Raw genomic sequence first — 19569 nt, forward strand, 5'->3', positions numbered from 1 at the left:
TCAATCACTCTAATTGCACGTTACATGGCTGCTGATTGGTCCGTTGTAACTTAAAGTGAAATAAAATGTCAGACGTAACATATTTTTTATTCTGCGTAATGTAATTAAGTACGCGTTGTCAACTTGACATTACTGCACGTTAGACTGAGTGTGACAGAGAAACGGGAAATAATCCACCAACAAATGAAAGAGTAATTTCTGAAATTTCATAATGCACTAGTGAGGTGCAGCTCTCTCTCTCTCTTTCCTGCGCGCGCTCGCTCGTTCGCTCTCTGTGCTCTTTCAGCTCTCTGGCATGCAGAAGTCTCTGACCCGTGCACAAGAAACTGTGCCGCTAAATTAAGAAAGGAGTTCCCGCACATAATGCTGTTAGTTGTTATAAAGTTTAAGTTTACTCGCGTTTATATCAGTGACACGTGCGCAGCTGGAGCGATGTAGTTTGACGCGACGTCAGCTCACAGTACACACATCTGTTGGTAGAAAGACGAGAAAGAGACGCAACGGTAAAGGTGCAATTCTAAGAAAGTAAAGAGCGACAAGACCATCTCAAATGATCATCCCCTGATAGCACCATTATAATCTCATTATCTAAAGATCTTATATACAGGTATGTTCCCTGTCTGTCTTGTGCATATTCATACTTGGTCGGTTTACATGCTTATGTATGCATAAATACTAAATACAATGCATACTATATCTTCAGTAGCCTACAAAATAAATAACTGATTAAAAAACAAGATTCTGTCTATAAAGACTTAGCTTTTGTTATCATTAATGTATTTAACAAGATTATGTCTATAAAGACTTATCTTTTGTTATCATTAATGCATTTTCACTTTAAAACTAACTTTAACTTATTATATTTTTAAAACTGTGGTGAGCATTTAGTTAGTGAGTGGCAATTTTCTGCAAATTATATTCCAAAAACTATATAATCATAAAGCTTATAAACATATAAACTTTCACACATTTTGGTTTTATTATCACCACAAGTTGCTGTGTGTGGTTGTTAAATAAAGTGTCTTGTGTTTATGCTCAAGTGGGCTCAGTGATATGTTAATAACAATATTATGGTGTTTTCTGGCTCAAAGAGGGAAAACTCACTGTTGTATGTCTCGAAAGAAACTAATGCATTTTGTGATGTAGATTACCTAGATATTACACTTAAAAAAAGAGACTATAAATCGATGGGAAGGGGGGCCTACAAAACCTCTAAGCCCCGGGGCCTCACATTAGGTTAAGGCGGCCCTGCATATACATAAAGTATGCTATTAATTTTACCATTGTTTAATTATACTAACATAGTCTTTTAGTTTTTATTTGTAAAACAACAGTAACCAAATTTATTTTGGCTTATAACAATATCCATAACCATGGAATTTTTAGTTAAACTAAGGTAATACAAATCATAATCAATCTGACAAAAACCGTTTTGTCAGATTCGTTAAAATTATGGTTAATTTTTCTAAGGAGAACTATACAAAATGATCTGTTTGAAAGACGGGGAAGCGCACCTGTCAATCAGCACTATTATAACAGAGCGAGGCGAGAGACGAACATGCTCAGTAATATGGAATAATGTGTGGATCTTGAATGATTGTAAGAATACATTTGCTTTAAATATAATGTTTGTCATACAACGTTTTGGGAGATAATAATGATTTTTTTCCAATTGTTATTGAGCTTCTTTAGACTTGTTGCAGTTATAACAGCGTGTTTGGCGTAGTTACCTCAGAGTTTATTTAAGTAATATTGCTGTTTTTCCGGTAATAATAATACAATTTGTATGTCACTCTTGCTTCCTTGTCTGTTTATTCATGTCATTATGCTGTTATTTTAATTATGTGAGAATATTTCTTGCCATATGAGCTTCATTGCCTTTATATAAATAGTCTCGTATATGCAAATATATAAATAGTAGGAAATAATGTAACCATGCCTGTCACCTATATTTTCTCTTCAAAAGTTATAATGCTAGTTTATATTTATGATATATGTGGAGATAAATAGACCTTTGATCCTTTCATGTGTCCTGACCATTACACTAGAAATTTTAAACATCTTAAATAATATCTAAAGTATATTGTTTTGTGAAGAAAAAAAAACACAGCAGGCTATTATATAGTTTATTGATGAGGCGCTTTTCAACAGAAAGTGTCAATCACATGATCATTTGATACGCAGAAGCACCAGTTAGCAACGCACTGCAAACGGAGTATGTGTGAAAGCACAACGGATGCTTGACGGATCGCACCGCATACGTACTGCAATACGCACCGCAAACGCACTGCATACGGAGTATGTGTGAAACAGGCGTGAGGTGCAAATTCACTCCCTGGATGTTAGATGGCGCTTAATACAAAACAGATATATGCCGGTACACAAGGTGGCGCTGCGAGACGTTATGCGTCTGTTCTGACACTCACTTGTCACACAGAAGAAGAGAGACAGTATTTACACCAAAGAGTATAGAAGCACAAGAGAGGAAACTCTAGCATATTTTTGGCATCAGCCACTAGGTGGCGCTTCGGTAGCGCGGCCGCCATTTTGGAATGAATGCCGAGTTAGTGAACAACAGCTATACATCACAGATAACAGTTAAGGTAACATACACAGAAACAGACAGAATGGCAACGAAGACCAAGTGGAATAAAGGAATGCAGTGTTCGGCAATAAACTGCAACAACAATGTGTGTAACAGCACAAATGTTGCCTTTCATCGTTTTCCCAAAGACCCTGACAGGTAAATATGACCTATGGTATTGCTATCTTAGGCACCTGTTAACTTTAATGTTTTTTTAGTCTAGTAACGTTAGTAAACTAGTAAAGTTGCTTCTAGGAACTGCTGATAGCCATATAAACCATAATACTGATTTATATTGATACCACAAAGTTAAAATAAGCTTTTAATTTCAATTGCTGAATTCATTTATTTCATTAATAACTTATTTTTTATACGTAACGTTATGTTTTGTGCAAGTTAACTCCCGATCCTTGCGGAAATTGGCCATGGTTTTATTGTGGTAAGTGTAGTAACCATGGTTTTTTGGTGAATTGATTACTATAAGCAAACCAGGGGTGGTAAAAGTACTCAAAAGTTATACTCAAGTAAAAGTATTTATACCCAAATAAAAAATGACTCCAGTAAAAGTAGAAAGTCCTCCAATCAAACATCACTTGAGTAAAAGTACAAAAGTATCCAATTTAAAACGTACTTAAGTACCGAAAGTAAAAAGTAAATATTATAAAAAAATGTATAGCAATAATTAGGCAGATCAATTGTTTTGGCAGCATGCAGGGAGAACCAGTTGTGCTTACTAGCCTCCAAGCAAACACATACCGTTTCCCTAATGTTCAAATATGGTTCCCATTTGGTTATTTATGGGAACCAAATAAGAACGTCCCCAGTCCCTGCAGGTTATTTTTAGGTTTAATTTTATAACCTATAGAGAACCTTCCCAAAACATTTCCTGTAGGTTATGTTTATTTTTTATAACCTAGAGAGAACGTTCCCTGTATGCTATTTTTATTTTTTATTTTTATAACCTAGAGAGAAGTCCCACTGCTCCGTATGTATTCACTACTGCTGCTATCCACCCATTTTTGGGAAATTAAGTGAAAACATCATTAAATCCATTGTATTCTTTATTAGTGCGTAAGTCGTGCGCGCTCCACTACTCCAGCACGCGCTTCTCTACTCTGTTCCTCCAGCATGCGCTTGCGAACGTAGTTTAATTTTACCTCAGAAACAAACATTATTTTATCGATTTCTTTTCTTTCTTTCGTCATTGAGTAACTTAAATATGAGAGAACACATATACATTCTAGTGGTTTTCGATCGTAACGTCTATATATGAGGAGAATATGACGTTAAAAGAAGCTTTTGATTGATGTGAAACGGGGATAGCTAAAGTTAGGCGGATGAACTGTGGTAAGATTTGTTAAAGTGAATGAAATCTTTTTATCTCAGAGAATACATTATTTTAGCTAATTATTTTATCTTTTTCTTCATTTAGTGACATTAACTTAAATATGTGTGGACAAAAATATATTTTAATGATTTCCAATTGATTTGACACGTAGAGAATATGATGTTAAGGAAAAGCTTTGAACATTTTATCTAAAAACGGATTGGCGACTAACTGCAGTGGTAAGATCTGTAAAGTATTTATTTATCTGTGAATAAATATCTGTTTTAAGTCCTCTATATTGTGTTGAAGTTATTATTTATATATTTTATAAAATACAATGAATGTAATCTAAAAACAATATGTGATGCTGAGTTTTTTTTATTATTAAAAATAAGCTCCAGTTCATGTTTTCTGAACAAAAAACACTGTTTACATGATTTTTAGTCTAATTATTTGCATTGAGGCATATCATAATATTTGGTTAGGGGAACGGCAGCGAGAGCTGAACCTTCACCTGTTTCTGCGGTCATCTTCCACTTCGCAATGCGCGCCGAACTGACTGCTGAGCATATGCTGGCAAAGAGCTCGTGCGCGTTCTTTTTTTTTTCAAAAGAAAACCCAGTTTTTCATTGGTTTGGAAAGCCAGTGTAATAAATACTTGGAGCAGGCATGGGGAAATGTATCGGAGTAAAAAGTAAACTTTTTCTTTAATATTGTAGTGGAGTAAGAGTAAAAGTAGATGCAAATTAAACATACTCAAGTAAAGTACAGATCCCCGAAAAAAGTACTTAAGTAAAGTAACGAAGTATTTTTACTTCGTGTCTTACCACCACTGAGCAAAACCATGTTTTTACTACACTAACCATGGTTGTCAAATGGTTATTTTGTGGTTACCATGGTTTTACTGCAGTAACCATGGTTTTTTGGTTTTAACTGTAGTAGAGCCATGGTTAATTTTCGTAAGGGGAGAAATGGTCTAACATTATTATAACGTTATATGAACTCATATGACTTTATCATTACCTGTCACACTTAATGTAGAGAGTAATATAATTAATTAAATCCTTGAACTTCCCTGTCTTAAGTTCTGTGAAAAAAGCCTTGTTAAAGGGACACCATGAAACTTTTTGGCCACTAGGGGGTGCTAGACACGTATTTTTCACTTCTAGCGCCCCTAGAGCCCACAAGCGCCGCAGCACTGTCGCAAAGGAAAGGAACTGGCCAACCTTAAAACTAAACTAAAAACTAAACATTTAAAATGCTAAACGATCAACATTTTGAGACAACAGGGAGAAACGCAGTCATGTTACAACTTTCTGATGAGGAACTCGTCGTGGCAGAAGCCATTTCTCAATCTGAAGGTTGCAGCCTCCGGATGTCGTATTTCTAAGCTGTATACGTCATCAAGACTGTCTTATTTCACAATATTAACAATTACAAAGTTGACTATTATACTTAGTTAATCGTAAATTGTTGCAGTATGCTTATGACTTGCGAATGTAATGCTCAGTTTACCTTAATAAACCAGGCTTGATGACGTATGCAGCCTGCATGTTTGACCTCCGGAGGCTGCAGCCTTCCAATTCAGAAACGACCAGACGTATTTCCTTGCCTTTTTCCAAACAAATATTGTTGCATCGTCTCTCTCTCCCTCGCCACCAGGATTTTCCGCAATGGCGCTCGTTATTCCTTTTTTTTGTGTGAAAATCGCTCCAAATCCTAGTAAACCGATGCGTTTAGGTCTGCCGCTTTGTAATACGTCACGCGAGTGACAGCGGAACGCAGCAAATGAGGAAGAGAGAAGAGAGAAACGCTCGGATCTGATTGGTGAATGAATAGGGTTTGGTTTTACACTGTGAGCAAGTTTGAGTGCTATAGCATCCTGGATTGTAATGTAAATATCATAGACACAGTAAAAGAAAGGTAAATACGTGAACACAGCATCTGAATACAGGGAACTATATGCAATATAATCGCCGTAATTTATAAAGAACATCGCATTTATGTATGAATCAACAGTTTATATTAAAAATTGCCTTAAAGGGGAATCGAACCCGGGTCGCCCGGGTCATAGGTCCGTGACACTAAAGACTGTGCCACAGAGTCACTTAATAGAAGTTGCTCTCTACACTCCAGCAAAGTTCACGTTAAAAACAAATTGTGTGGAGGAAGTGACGTATGCCGTAAAGCAGTCGAATTTTGTAGTTTTTTTGTGCTCTGGTTACTACCAGAAACCCTAAGTTTTAAAATACGAGTAAAAGTGATACAGACCCGGTCAGGCTATGGTAGACATGTCATTCAACCTATTTAAAGTCGATGTACTATCACAAGGGTCTTGAAAATTTATTATGAAGGTTGAAAAATTACATGGTGTCACTTTAACTTCTTTTAACTGTTATAAGTTTAACGTTAACTATTATGTGTTAAAATAACCACCTAATTATTTCAACCTAAAAATGACCAATGCACTGGAGTAAATATGTAACGTTAGTAGTCAACTTTATAATTATTTTACTTTTATCCTGTTTTTACTTCTTCCCCTCAGCAGTTCTTAATCATTTAGTAATGAAAAGATCATGTACATTGCAAGTTAAATTAATAAATACATGCCTACTATACTGTCTTTTGCAGGTGTGCCAGGTGGGTGCAGTATCTCAGAAATGCTTCTTTAAAGAGGATAAGCTCTCAGCGGCTTCATCTCAACTACAGGGTGTGCAGTGCACATTTTCACGCTACCCAGTTCAAGAGACCATCTAATGTGTATGTATATACTGAAAAAAATATCACAATAAAATGAAAATTGAAAAATCATAAAAATGCTTAATATTTGGGGAAATTTTTCTTTCTCATATCCTTGTAGCCATGCAGGATTGAAATGGGATGCAGTGCCCACAATGATTAATGTCCCTAACCCACCACCCCCATTGGACTTGGAGATAAAGAGAAAGCCACCAAAGACACGTCAGGAGTTACCATCAAAGAAACGTAAGATCAATACTGGAAAATATAGAAATAAATACAGGGATACTTTGAGATGCCAGTCAAATTTTATCCATTTTAGAGTTAAAGCTCAGTCACTATAGATTTCTTTTAGAGTGTTTACATTATCCATTTAAGAGTGGTGGTCTTAAGGCAAAGTAACAACTTGTTGCTTTACTGTAATATATTTTGTCTAATAATTTTCCAAATTTGTGTTTGTTTTACAGGTAAAAAAGATTATGTTGTTTACCTGTCAAATGCTGGCTCATCCACTGCAGACAGTGTTCTACAAACCACTGGTTCAGAGACAGATATGGACTTACTTGATGCTTCTGTAGCAGGGCCTTCGGTGCCACTGACACCACTGTTGCCACCAATGGCATTGCCAACCGGCCAGAAAGCTGATACCTGGGAACATGCCATGAAGATGAAGATTAGGAATCTGAAGATACAGGTGTACAAACTGAAAGCGAAAAAGAAGGAAGTGAATCGACTGAAGAAGACCAGGAAGGCTGGTATTAACAAGGAGTCAGTGATGAAGCAGTTGAAGAAGCTCTTACCAGCCAAAGCATATGCTTTTGTGAGTACACAGATACGCTTGTCTCAGCAGAAGGCTCGGGGTTTTCGGTGGACCAGTCAGGACAAAGCTTTCTTCTTGTCTCTATTACATGCCAGTCCTAAATGTTACAGGCTAATGTTTGAAGTTTTTTCTATGCCATCTGTCCGCACACTGCTGAAGCTTATGAAGTCTATTGATTTCAAACCTGGCTTTAACCACAATATACTTGCCACAATGAAGGCGGCTATGGAGACCACAAATCCCATGGATAAGGTTTGTGCCATCATCACTGATGAAATGTCTCTTAAACAGGCAGTCCACTATAATGAGTCTGCTGACAGGATTGAAGGTTTTGAGGATTTGGTAGAGGTCAGCGTACTCCATATGTTGTCAACTATGCCTCTGCATTCATGGTAAGAGGGCTGTTTCGGAAATGGAAGCAACTCTTCGGATATTGCTTCACAAGTGGGCCCATACCACATACCCGGCTTCAATCATTGCTGCTAGAGGCAATCCGTGAGCTAAGGAAGGCTGGGATGGAGTGCTTGGTCTTCATCTGTGACCAGGGTTCTGGTAACCGTTCAATGCTTGCTCGTCTTGTTGTAACAAAGGAGAAGCCGTACTTTGAAGTAGATGCTGTCAGAGTGTTCTGCCTGTGGGATCCACCACATTTAATCAAGAATATTCGCAACAACTGGCGCACCAACGGGTTCACACTGGATGGTGATCACATCTTCTGGGGCATTCTGGAGGAACTGTTTACTTACGACAGCAAACAGGACATTCGATTGTGTTGCCGCCTTAATAAGAAGCATGTGCATCTCCCACCATTTGCTTCCATGAGAGTAAGGTTTGCTACTCAGGTCCTGAGCCACTCCGTTGCTGTGGGAATAAAGACCTTGGCACATGTAAAGCAGCTCACAGGTCAGGCGCAGAGGAACTACATGGCAGCTGCTAAATTCTGTGAAAACTTTGATGGCATATTTAACTGCTTCAACTCCAAGCAGCTCAAGGATTCCCACAAGTTAAAGTCTGCTCTCTCAGATGCATCCGCTCATTTCCCATTCTTGGAAAAGTGTATGGAGTGGCTCCCCCGCCTTAAGCTTGTACGTGCTCGCCTTGGAACCAAGCAGATCCCATGTGTAGAGGGGTGGCAGCACAACATTGTGTGCTTGAAAATGATCTGGTGTGATCTCCGTGAACATCATCAGGTTTCCTACCTTTTGACAAATGTTTGAATCAAGACTGCCTTGAGAATGCCTACTCAACCATTAGAGGCATGTAAAAATAAACATTGAAATTTAAGGAACTTGCATTGCATGGTTTATTGTTTCTCTTCATTTTAAGTTGTAACGGTATTTAGTTTGTGTATATGTCTTCAGCTCGTGGTGGTAACCGTGACAACCCTGACTCTGTCCAGTTTGAGTGTGAATACCGGGCTGTGGCTACAGGATTTATGTTTAATAACTCAGAGAAGACCAACTGTGAGCAAGATCTTGACACCTTTTTGCTCCAGTTCAGCAGATACAATTCTCACGGGAGTCCCCAGGTCAGCATTGACACAGAGCAGATCTCAGCTGAACATTGCTACATCTCCCAGGAAGGTCCCAGTATCATTGTACCCGTCAATACTGAGAAAATTATGGACGAACATAGATATGCTAGAGTTAGTGCTAACTGTAAAGTTGATAATCCACCAGTCACTGCTAATGCCGGAGTCATAGATGACCAGGTGGAGCAGCCAATGGACTGTACAGTAGACAATCATGATTCCCACCAAATATCTTTTAGGTCTGGAAATCATGGTAAGTGACTTTTCGTTCTTCTGAATTTTTAGACCATTTTAAATATGTACACTACAATAACTTGTTTTATTATCCATCAAGGAGAGCCGATGGACTTCTCTGTGGTCATCCACTCGACTTTTGAGTCAGAGAGGTCAGGGAAAGTACTTAGCCAGGACCAGCTATCTACCTATAGTAAAAATGAGAATTTCAGAATCAAGGGAGAGTACTCAGCCAAGACCAGCTATCTTCAAGAGCAAGAGGTCTAGGCAACTCAGAATAGGTTTATGCATTAACACAACAAATTTTACTCTGGTTAACAGACTATAAAATATATACAGACATGCCAAACGCAACAATAAACTGTTAAATGAGGGAAGTAAACCAGTTGAAGAAAACCAGAAATGCCAGGCACTTTAAATAAGGTGTTACTGATAACTGTACAATTTACAATTTAGAGTGATCTGTTATCAAAAGTAACTAAGTTGTGTAGTTCAGAAATGTATATATACAAAATCACAGTTAGCTAATCATAGTAATTTAAACAATGTTATAATTTTAGGCATAAACAATGAGCTCATTGAATTAATGGAAGCTTGTTTGTGAAAATTGTAGCATTGGTGCATGTTGATTCAGATTCGTATTAATATTTGTATGAATTTTGTTTTTCTAGAACAGTGTTGCTGTGCTGGAGTCTGATGTCAAAATCCCTGAGGGTGTCCTACCAAAACGTGCCCTAGACCTGCTGAGTGAGATGAGGCCATCAGTTTCAGCAGCATCTTCCTTTGACCATGATGGAAGCGTACTGGTTTACATAGCTAGTTATATGGCCAGCAAGGTTGTGGGGAAATATGCAGACAGTAAAGACGGTCCCTGTAATGAGTGTAATATCTTGACCACAGATATCCCTGCTGATTCACAGTATGCATTTCTAAAGGACAAACAGTATGCTGACATGTCCTTAGGAGAGAAGGGCCTTAAAGTTCCCAGCAAGGCACTAGTGGATTTAGTCATAGCTTTGGAGTTTAACTTCCGCAAAAACATCAGCTCAGTTATCCACACCGTAGGAAGCTATTTACAAGCAGTATGTCAATTGTGAGTGAGTGCAGAGGAGTAATGTGTGACACAGAGAAGTGCAAAAGGTCACTCATCTACATGGTTAAACTATTTATACAGATCAGAATCCATCATATATTGCGCACCCAAAATCTGAGAATCTCACAGCCAAATAAGAAGCGCAATAGGAAATTTCTTAAATTAAGCCATCAGTAAATTTTGTTCACTTTCTACACCTACAGTAAATGCTGTATTGTCTCGTATGTATGTGTTGTTGTTGTTATCAGTTGTGGAATTTACTAATTAATTAGATAAACATATGAGGTAATTCTTTTTTTATTGAGTAATTTCATTTTATGCTACTTTACACATTTACTACTGTTATTAGTTACCAACTCCACTAGTTATTACATATATTTTGTAAATATTAATCCCGTGGATCCTGCTACAAACATGATAATCTTATAACACATGATGCAGTGCAATGTCTGTTATCTTATAATTGCCACTTTTGGACACTGGCTGTTTTTTTTACTTTTTTTAAATATCTGAAAATAAGCTGTAAAAATGGATTTGATGACCACTATTCTGCTTGTATGTTATTCTGTGTTATCATCATTCACTTTGGATTTGACCTTTAATGTACTTTTTTTATAGCGACAACAAGAAGTCGTCGCTCGTTCGCAAACGACACATAACTTCTAGTTGACTGCCGAGTCGCTTTGATTCCATAATGGCGGATTCGTGGGGCTGCTGCTGGGCGCTGGTGATGCAATGGAACGTTCTATTGAGTTTCCTCTCTTGTGCTTCTATACTCTTTGTTTACACTCGCGTGTAGTCAATAACCATTCATATACGATTTTTGGTTAACGGGCAAACAAACAAATATGGATCTTTTAAGTAGCAGTTCGAGCTCCAGCAGCAGTTCAGCGCTGAGCTCGAATATATATATATATATATTCTTTGTAGGGGAGAGTGGGGTAAAGTGAGACATTTTTTACATTTGCTCCCCTCTAAGCAAGCTAAAAAGATATATCAGTCAAATTTACACATTTTCCATTAATTCAGGATGTTTCCTAGCTATGGAAATTACCAAAATGTATTCAGGACGAAGAGCAGTGAAAATATGATTGTTTTAAAAAAAGTGGTCTTGTGTCTCAGTTTACCCCTAAGCTGGGTAAAGTACTCCCAAAAGTGCTATTACGCCATAAAATATAGTTCCTCTTTTAAATCCGCTTAGAAAAGCGCTACATTTTATTTTGTACCACCAAACTTGCTCGTATAACTACTCGTCTTAAATAGGAAAAACGTTGATGTGTTTGGTCACTTCTAACTTTATCTCTGATTGGTACCATTGAATGAATGGGGCTAAGCTAAATGCTATCGAAGTGTCGCAGCGTGCTCCAGCGCTTACGTGCACGCACACAGATGATAGAGGTATATCAACAATTCTTAGTTAAGGTAATAACATATTTTAATATTGAAAATGAGTAGACTATTCCTTTAACTAGTTACAATCCAAATTCATTCATGCACTACTTAAATATTAATTTCACTACTGTTCTGTTTAGTTTATTATGTACATATCCATTTGCAGGGGCGTAGCAGCCATTTTAAAAGTGTGGGGGGGGGCAGTATGGTAATGTGACCTAAAGCTGATGTTCATAATAATACATTCTAAATAGAATACCAATTGGCATTTTACAGCACCCTAGTGGCAATTTTGGGAACACCTATTTTTGTGAAATCATATTCACAATTTAAAAATACTGCAGGACTTTGAAACCAATGTGAGACCATCAATAGCCTACTTTATTTTTATGAAATAAAGATATTTTATGATAGTTACAATATTTCAGTTACACTACATTTGTGTTTTGATAAATATACAAATTACATCTACACTAATTTTATACAACATACATTTTATGAAAATATAGCAATAAAACCTAAATCAATGTATTTACAAGTTTTTAATATTTTCAAGATGGAAGTAAGTTCTTTAATCAAAACATGGCCGTGGGAAGTGTGGGTGCTGCGGGTGGGAGATTTTTTTTAAGTAAAAATATTCTGCACAATTTATATATTACTTATGAATATTTTAGGAGATTATTTTTGACACACGTAGGTTATTACGTGTATTTTGGGTTTTAATTTCATTACTGTCTGTGCCTACCCATCTCCGTGGCCTCATCCGAGCGCACTTTCTCTGCCTTGTCTTTTGAAGACATGGGTACGCAGCACCATGACCCAGAATACACTAACACACCTTTGGCTAATGCATGCCCACACAGAAATTCTGAACTCCCTGGGCATTCGTCCCCTAGCTCATGAGAGACTTTGGACTCTATTATACAACCGCCGCAATGGGCGACGCGAGTGTCTTTTGCTAGAGTAAAGAGCGCGTTGATATTATGCGCATACAGTTTTAAGGGGATGACAACGCGGGTTTGCTTAGCACATACATGGATGCGAAGCAGCACAAAAACGCTTTTTAATATGAAAAAAGGATTAAAATGTAAAAGATTATTATTGAATCTCTTTGACATAAATGATCAGGCACGTGCACAGATAGGGCTCAACCTGTGCAGAACACATGCCCTTTTTGTCCTTACACTCCGAAGTGTCCTTTTTTTTGGAGGTGTTTTATTATTTTTTTAATATATAAATTAATGCTATTGTCAACCATTTATGTCTGTCTGTGTGTTTTACAAATATATTTATCAAATAAAATTATTAAAAAACGAAATCTTTTTGGATCCGCTCAAACTGTCTGTCAAACCTCTTTACTCCGCCCCCTGAGTGCAGCGAGCTGAAGTTCCAGACAGCAGTCAGTCAGAGCAGCTGAACGTCTTGCAACGGTAAATAAGTTTCTTGTTGTTTGAGTACAATGCTGTCTCATTACGAAAGAAACACTAGTATGTTTATAACGGCGCATGTTTTATAAATTTGAGCAGAGCCGAATTATCCATAGACGGGATTGGGCGAGTGGGCAATCAGGGGGCACCAAGGGCTCCAAACTGCGACCAAATGGAGTTTTTGACAAAGCGCAAGCAGTTTTTAAAAAGTGTTCACGCATGTGAAGGGCACCCGTGACAACAATACGGAATGCAAGGTCGGGTTTTTACCGCTTTTTTTGCATAACGCGTCTCAATCGTTTAACTAAAGTCAACACATCTCACGCGAGAAGACGCGCCCACGCGGGTAAATAGGCTTGTTTGAGATGCAGCTTGCCTTGCCTGACATTCAGACGAGAGCAGACGGCTGCAGTAAGGGGAGGAGTGAAAAAAGAGCTTTTAAGTCAGACACTTCACCAATCTCGCAGTCCAGTCGACTACAAACGTCAGCATAGGCAGAGATCACGTTCGCGTATTTTATCGCGGATTAAATAGATGCAACTTAAATACCAATAAATTCATTTACATAAAGATGTTTATAAGGAGAATCAACGAAGGTGAACTGTTCGTTACTGAAAAAGGTTACTTAGTAAATGTTGGGATGAATAAATCTAGTGGTAATACAAATTCGTTTCTGTTGTGTGAAATATAAACAGCTCACAGTACAAATACATCAACACCAATACAGAAGTTTACAGGAATTCATAAAAAATATAAATGTCATAGTAAAGAACAATTGAATTAATATAAAAACTACTACAGTAATTAGAGTTTTTAGAATTAACAAGTCATCAGCTGACATAACCTGGCCAATGAGCATTAAGCTGTGTCGTCAGCAAGTCTTTTCCCATCGTGCTTTTCGTCAACGCAGGAGGTTGTCAGTACCCGATCCGTGCCGCCCGTCCAATCCGTTTTGCGCATGCGCACAATTGTGCGCATGCGCAGAAGCTCAACTTGTTTTACGACAGTTTACGACCCTACCTGATCTGTTCTACGCATGCGCGACAACCGGAGTTTAAAAATAGTGAAGAAATGCGTCATATAAGAACACCGGCGAACATATGGAGGCTAAGGTAAGTGACGGAAATGTTCGTTCAAAAGTTTTTAATGCAGATATACAGGCGTCGTTATGCATAAACAACAAGGTCACTAAGACATAATATACAGTATTTCATATCAGCATGTAGTTAGCTAGACTAGCTGGCTGGTTAGGCTTACAATGAAATGCAGTGTGTCCGGTTACCTGAAAACTTCGAGTGTTTAAACTAACATTTATTTGATGGTGTATTGGCCCTGACTAGATTCGTGTGACATGTAGGCTAAACCACAATCCTTGTTGATACCAGAGGTGGACATTACTTAAGTATTTTACTTTCTACATAAAACTAAATGTTTAAGTATTCCTTTTTAATCAGTGTTTTACTTTGGAAAACATACATTCTAAAGTATATTATCATAATTTTTACTCCACTACATTTCATAATTTCAAGTGTTTGGTTTCCCTACTGAAAATCCAGCTAAAACCAGCATTAGCTGGTAGCTGTTTTTTGCTGGTGTAAGCTGGTCAGGCTGGAAGACAGCTGACCCACCAGCTTTGCCAGGCTGGGAGGACAAGCTTAAAAACCAGCTACTGCCACCTTAAAGCTTATGCTGGTTTTAGCTGGATTTTCCAGTAGGGGTGTATTTTAATCTCTATCTGTTTATCTTATTTATGTTTATTGTTTCGTCATGTCATCTTTGTTTTAGTCCCTTTCATTGTCTGTGCATGTCACATTAAAAATGTGCAATATAAATAAAGTTTATTTAATTTGATTTAGTCTTTCATCATTGTATCTATGTGTTAACATTGTAGCAGCATATGGTGAGTGAAGATATCTTTTTTTTTAGTCATTCGTATAAAGGACCAACATGGACCAGTAGTTATTTCATGCTGCCCTTCGGCAGTACCTACTAAGTGGGATGTCGATGTCGCGGTTGACTGGAAGAGAGTCATGCGGGTGGCCAACCACTTCGTTGTAGATGGTAAGTTAGTTGAGATAACATTGGACAGACAGACAGACAGACCAATAAATCAATAAATTAATAAATCATCTATTTTTCAGACAATCATCTTTTGTATACTATTATTTTCTTTTCAGTGTTTTACATCTGCTCTTGGTTGTTTCCATTTAATGAATCTCGCACTGCATTCTATTGTTTGCTTTGTGACAAATTAAATGTTATGTTTGTAGGTTTGTCCATGCTGATGGCTATGCAGCATAGTTGAAGCAGACCTGTCAGAAAACTTCTCTAAGGTGCTATGAATCATATGACTAGTAAGTAGAACCTCAAACTAATACTTTGCTGTTCATAGGTTTAAGGTTGTGGTTTATTTATTTAAAATGCACATATTTCATTGCTAAAAAACAACGTTATCTTGTTTATTTGTTTTAATACATTTTGTTTGCGTTGTTTCTAGTAAAAATAAATTTATTTTCCACATACCGTACATTTTTGTAGGTTTAGATTTCCCTCCTTCCTCAAACGCATTGATTTTGTACAGAACTCATTGATTTAAAAAGCTCTGTGTCCCTAATTGACCAGCTAATCTGTACATTGTGACGCTCCTTACCATGTTTAAAAAAAATTGCTCGCAATGCTAACAGGAGTTAACTTACAGGCCAAAGTGGGAAGAATTATGATAATGTCGGTCTTGGCTACATCACCAATCCAAGGAAGTAAACTGTTGCCTACAATCCGTGTGTTTTTAGTCCAATAAAAGATATTTACATTGGAGGCAATAACTTGTGTCATCGTTTACTTTGGGGTTTATACCTTTAGCATATCGTTAACATTTACTAATACACACTTACACACCAAAGGAAATGCAAAAAAGTGAATCAGACCATAGTTGCACTTTAACAAAAACAGTTAAACTGTTTTTTAACAAAAACAGTTAAGAGTTTACTCCTAAACTCTACCAGTCTTAATTAAGAAAAACACCTCTTCTAAGCCAAGCATTCACATACACATCTTATGACCTTGTTCTCCAGTGATGAAATAAGAAGTGCACATAAGCTTTTGCTTGAAATAATATGAACCACAGTAATCCTCATCCTTCTAATTTTCCTTTCCTGTTTTTTTCCCCATCAGGATACACATCCTAAAATTACTAGAGGTTACGGAAGCTCCTTTTTGGATCCAGCTTCATTTGTGAAGACTTCAGATGATGCCAACACTCACAGAGGCTTAAGACGATGGCAACAATAGATAGACATACAAAATTGCCAAATATAATATTGTAATTACTGCCCCAAAGCGCAAGTTTGCCGATTTTTAACCCACTTTATATTGTTACAAATACAATAGATGCTAACATTTGAACAGAAAATGTTTCCTCTTTATTCTTGAGTTAATTGTGCTGATTTATTCCCATTTTTTTATCCACAATTCTTTGCCAAAATGATGTTTTGCATCATCTAAATGGTTCATTTTCAAATTACAGACATTGTAACAACACAAAGTGGGTTGAAATTCTGCCAACTTACCCTATAATAATAATTGTCTTTTAACTGAACAGGACTTTAAACACATGACTTGTATTAACTTAGAGCTATTGTGAAATTAATATTGTTTTGTTTCCAGAACATTCTCCTCAGTGAGTCACTGTTACCTCAGACTGATTAAGGGATTTTTTTGTAACCTTGAAACATGCATTGGTTTTATTATGGTAAAACTGCATATCTTATTTCAAACCAAGGTTTTGTAACCATGGTTCTACTACAGTAACATTATAGTAATGCTGGAGTGAAACTGTGGTAACCATATTATTTTAAATCATGGTAAAGTTTGTGGTTACTAAAATGCACTTCTATATGCTGTTGTAAGAGCATGATTATTTTTTATTTATTAATAAACCATGGTTGATTTTATTTTTACTGTGGTTTTACTGCAAATTATGGTAAAAAAAAAATTATAGATAACTTTTGCATGGGTACAGAAAAAAAGTGTAAACAAAGTCACGTTGGTTAAATGCATCTGATAAATGTAAATGGATTTGTATATTTATTCTGTTTACTGAAAATAATACATTTGCAGTTGCTATTGTATATTGTTTATTATTCTGTTGAAAGACATTTTGGTTAGAGTGATTTAACGATTATGAACCATTAGCCGCTGTATGTTAGCTGGGATGCGGTTTCGGATAATTGCCTTCATTTAAATATGTCTTTAAAAAAAGTCTTCATTTAAATATGTTTAAAAAGAGTCTTTATTAACTACACAAAAGTGTAGCCTACAAAAATACGCTGCCAGTTGTTATGCTTGGCCGTAAAGTGTTTCAACGCATGCGTGGTACCAATCGCACAGTGAAATGATGACGTTTTCTACTACGCAATTATGCGCATGCGCAAAACAGATTGGACAGGCGGCACGGACCGGGTACTGACAGAGGTGGAGAGCAACTGCGCTCGGCTGTAGAATCCTACGAGCCCGCCTCTCCATCGCGAGAGTTATTTTGCACACGTCAGCATGACATCAGAGCAAGTCGGACGTAAGTCGGACACTTTTCTAACCGACATGCATCTTGCGCGGATCACCGGTGATCGATTCTGCGCAGAATTTGCTCATCTCAAACAAGCCTATGTTTAGCCTACATAAACACCAAAAACATTACAGATTAGAAAGACATCAGAAGCCCAGTTAGGAAAACTGGATAGAGACGAGAAACGTGTAAAGGATCATACAAGTATGTACATTATATTGCCCTGTCATTCATTACGGTATGCTATCAGGATATAACTTATTGTATATGTATGTACCTTATGCCTTGAATTAGTCAAGGGAGTTGTATGATTATTTGGTTCATAACTTTTTATTCTGAAATCAACTGCATAGAGTTAAGTCTATTTAGTATTTAGTAATGCAGTTATTTGCACCTTCAAAAGACCAAGGTTCCTGGTCCTCAGCACAGTTTTTGCCAGGTAGGCAGATACATGTTGAATATGCTAATGGTATGGCTATAGTGTAGTATAATCTCCTATTTTGATCTTTAATCTCCTATTTCCCCCTCTTCTCAATCACATACATAAACATGTTAACCAAATAATAAAAATTAGCTTATAAAACCAAACAGAATACCTTTTTTTTTCTTCAAACATATTTTATTTAACTTTATGTATGTAAGCAAAGGAAAAAATAAAATTAATACATTCTACAATTAAATAAGAGCGAGTACACAAGAGCACTTCACAAACCCATGACTACAAATAGGCCTAATACAGACAAACACCCAGGATGTAAATTGTTAAAGCCAACTTACAAGGCCAGATATCCTTTGCACTGCATAATGCCAAGCTATCATAAAATGTCATTTTTCATTCATTAATAGTGATTTCTTCAATCATTAATAGTGAATAAATATAAAGTTTTTAAGATGATTATTATGTGATATTTATTTGGAGTGGGTGCCCTTTTTCAGTTTCAGCACATGCCCCTCAAAAGGTCTGTGCACGGCCCTGTAAATGATGACCGATTATGAGACGTTAGAAGGCGTAAAGAGCTGCTTCATCTGTTGCTAAGTAAATAAATGCTTTACTTTAAAAGAATGCATCTATTTTTTTTAAAAAAATTAAATGCTATACCCCACGAATTTATTGTATATAATGACTCTGTACCTGTGGATATGGTAAGATGAGAACGTTTGTAAATTCTTTATCTCTTAAAGAATTTTTAGAGTACAAACCTTATATAAAGCGTAATATATTGTAAAAATGTAATTATACACCATGTATTTTTTTATAATAGTTTACAATATCAGAACTAAACCCATTATTATTTGTGTTCGAATTATAAGTTTAAAAAAAGACAGTAATAGTACTATTTAGTAAAAAAGATCTATATAAAAATATACTAGGTATGTTACTGTGAGAATATTTTACCACTGTTAATCGACGTGTGATTTAAAAACGAAAGTAAAATATGTTCGTCCGCATGGACATTAAAAATTGTGTTTAATTAATATTATGTTGTTATAATATTATATGTTGTATGTAAATATGTTCTATGTATGTATATCTGAAGTTATAACGAAAGTAATTTCCCCTGGGATTATTAAAAGTATTTCTGCTTCTGATTAATAGCGCATATATATATTTATCTGATAACTGACGATGTCTGTGTGTTTCAGACCCTGGCTGTGTGCACTGAAGTGTATATAACAATAAAGTAGTAAAAATGTATTTATTTTTAAAGTGTATTTTAAATAGGCCTATAGGCTCATAGGTTTTTGTTAAAAAAAAATTATTTCACATCACCCCCTGTTCAAAATGACTTCCAGCGGCCCTGAATCAAAACATCAAAACAACTTTTTACAATTAAACTAGATTATCTTTAATCCTGTTGCT

At 36.6% G+C, this 19569-nt stretch overlaps 2 protein-coding genes across 6 annotated transcripts in view; both read left to right on the forward strand.

Annotated features, from left to right (window-relative positions):
* zbtb8a (zinc finger and BTB domain containing 8A) overlaps positions 1 to 19569 on the forward strand; it is a 163013-nt gene that overhangs the window by 100059 nt on the left and 43385 nt on the right. The gene's annotated exons all lie outside the window — the stretch shown is intronic.
* Positions 3822 to 17097, forward strand: LOC129418274 (uncharacterized). Of its 5 annotated transcripts, none has more exons than XM_073869440.1 (8): positions 3822 to 6671; positions 6772 to 6896; positions 7118 to 9254; positions 9907 to 14259; positions 14488 to 14549; positions 15074 to 15208; positions 15418 to 15501; positions 16319 to 17097. In XM_073869440.1, the coding sequence occupies exons 2-3, from the start codon at positions 6806 to 6808 to the stop codon at positions 7864 to 7866; spliced, it is 840 nt and encodes a 279-aa protein (XP_073725541.1). In that variant the 5' UTR covers positions 3822 to 6671; positions 6772 to 6805; the 3' UTR covers positions 7867 to 9254; positions 9907 to 14259; positions 14488 to 14549; positions 15074 to 15208; positions 15418 to 15501; positions 16319 to 17097. The 5 variants fall into 5 exon arrangements, with proteins under 5 accessions (XP_073725541.1, XP_073725542.1, XP_073725540.1 ...); XM_073869441.1 differs by having other exon boundaries at positions 14488 to 14534; XM_073869439.1 differs by lacking the exon at positions 14488 to 14549 and having other exon boundaries at positions 7118 to 8726; positions 8832 to 9254.

Source organism: Misgurnus anguillicaudatus, chromosome 7 (genome assembly GCF_027580225.2).
Source record: "Misgurnus anguillicaudatus chromosome 7, ASM2758022v2, whole genome shotgun sequence".
Taxonomy (NCBI): domain Eukaryota; kingdom Metazoa; phylum Chordata; class Actinopteri; order Cypriniformes; family Cobitidae; genus Misgurnus; species Misgurnus anguillicaudatus.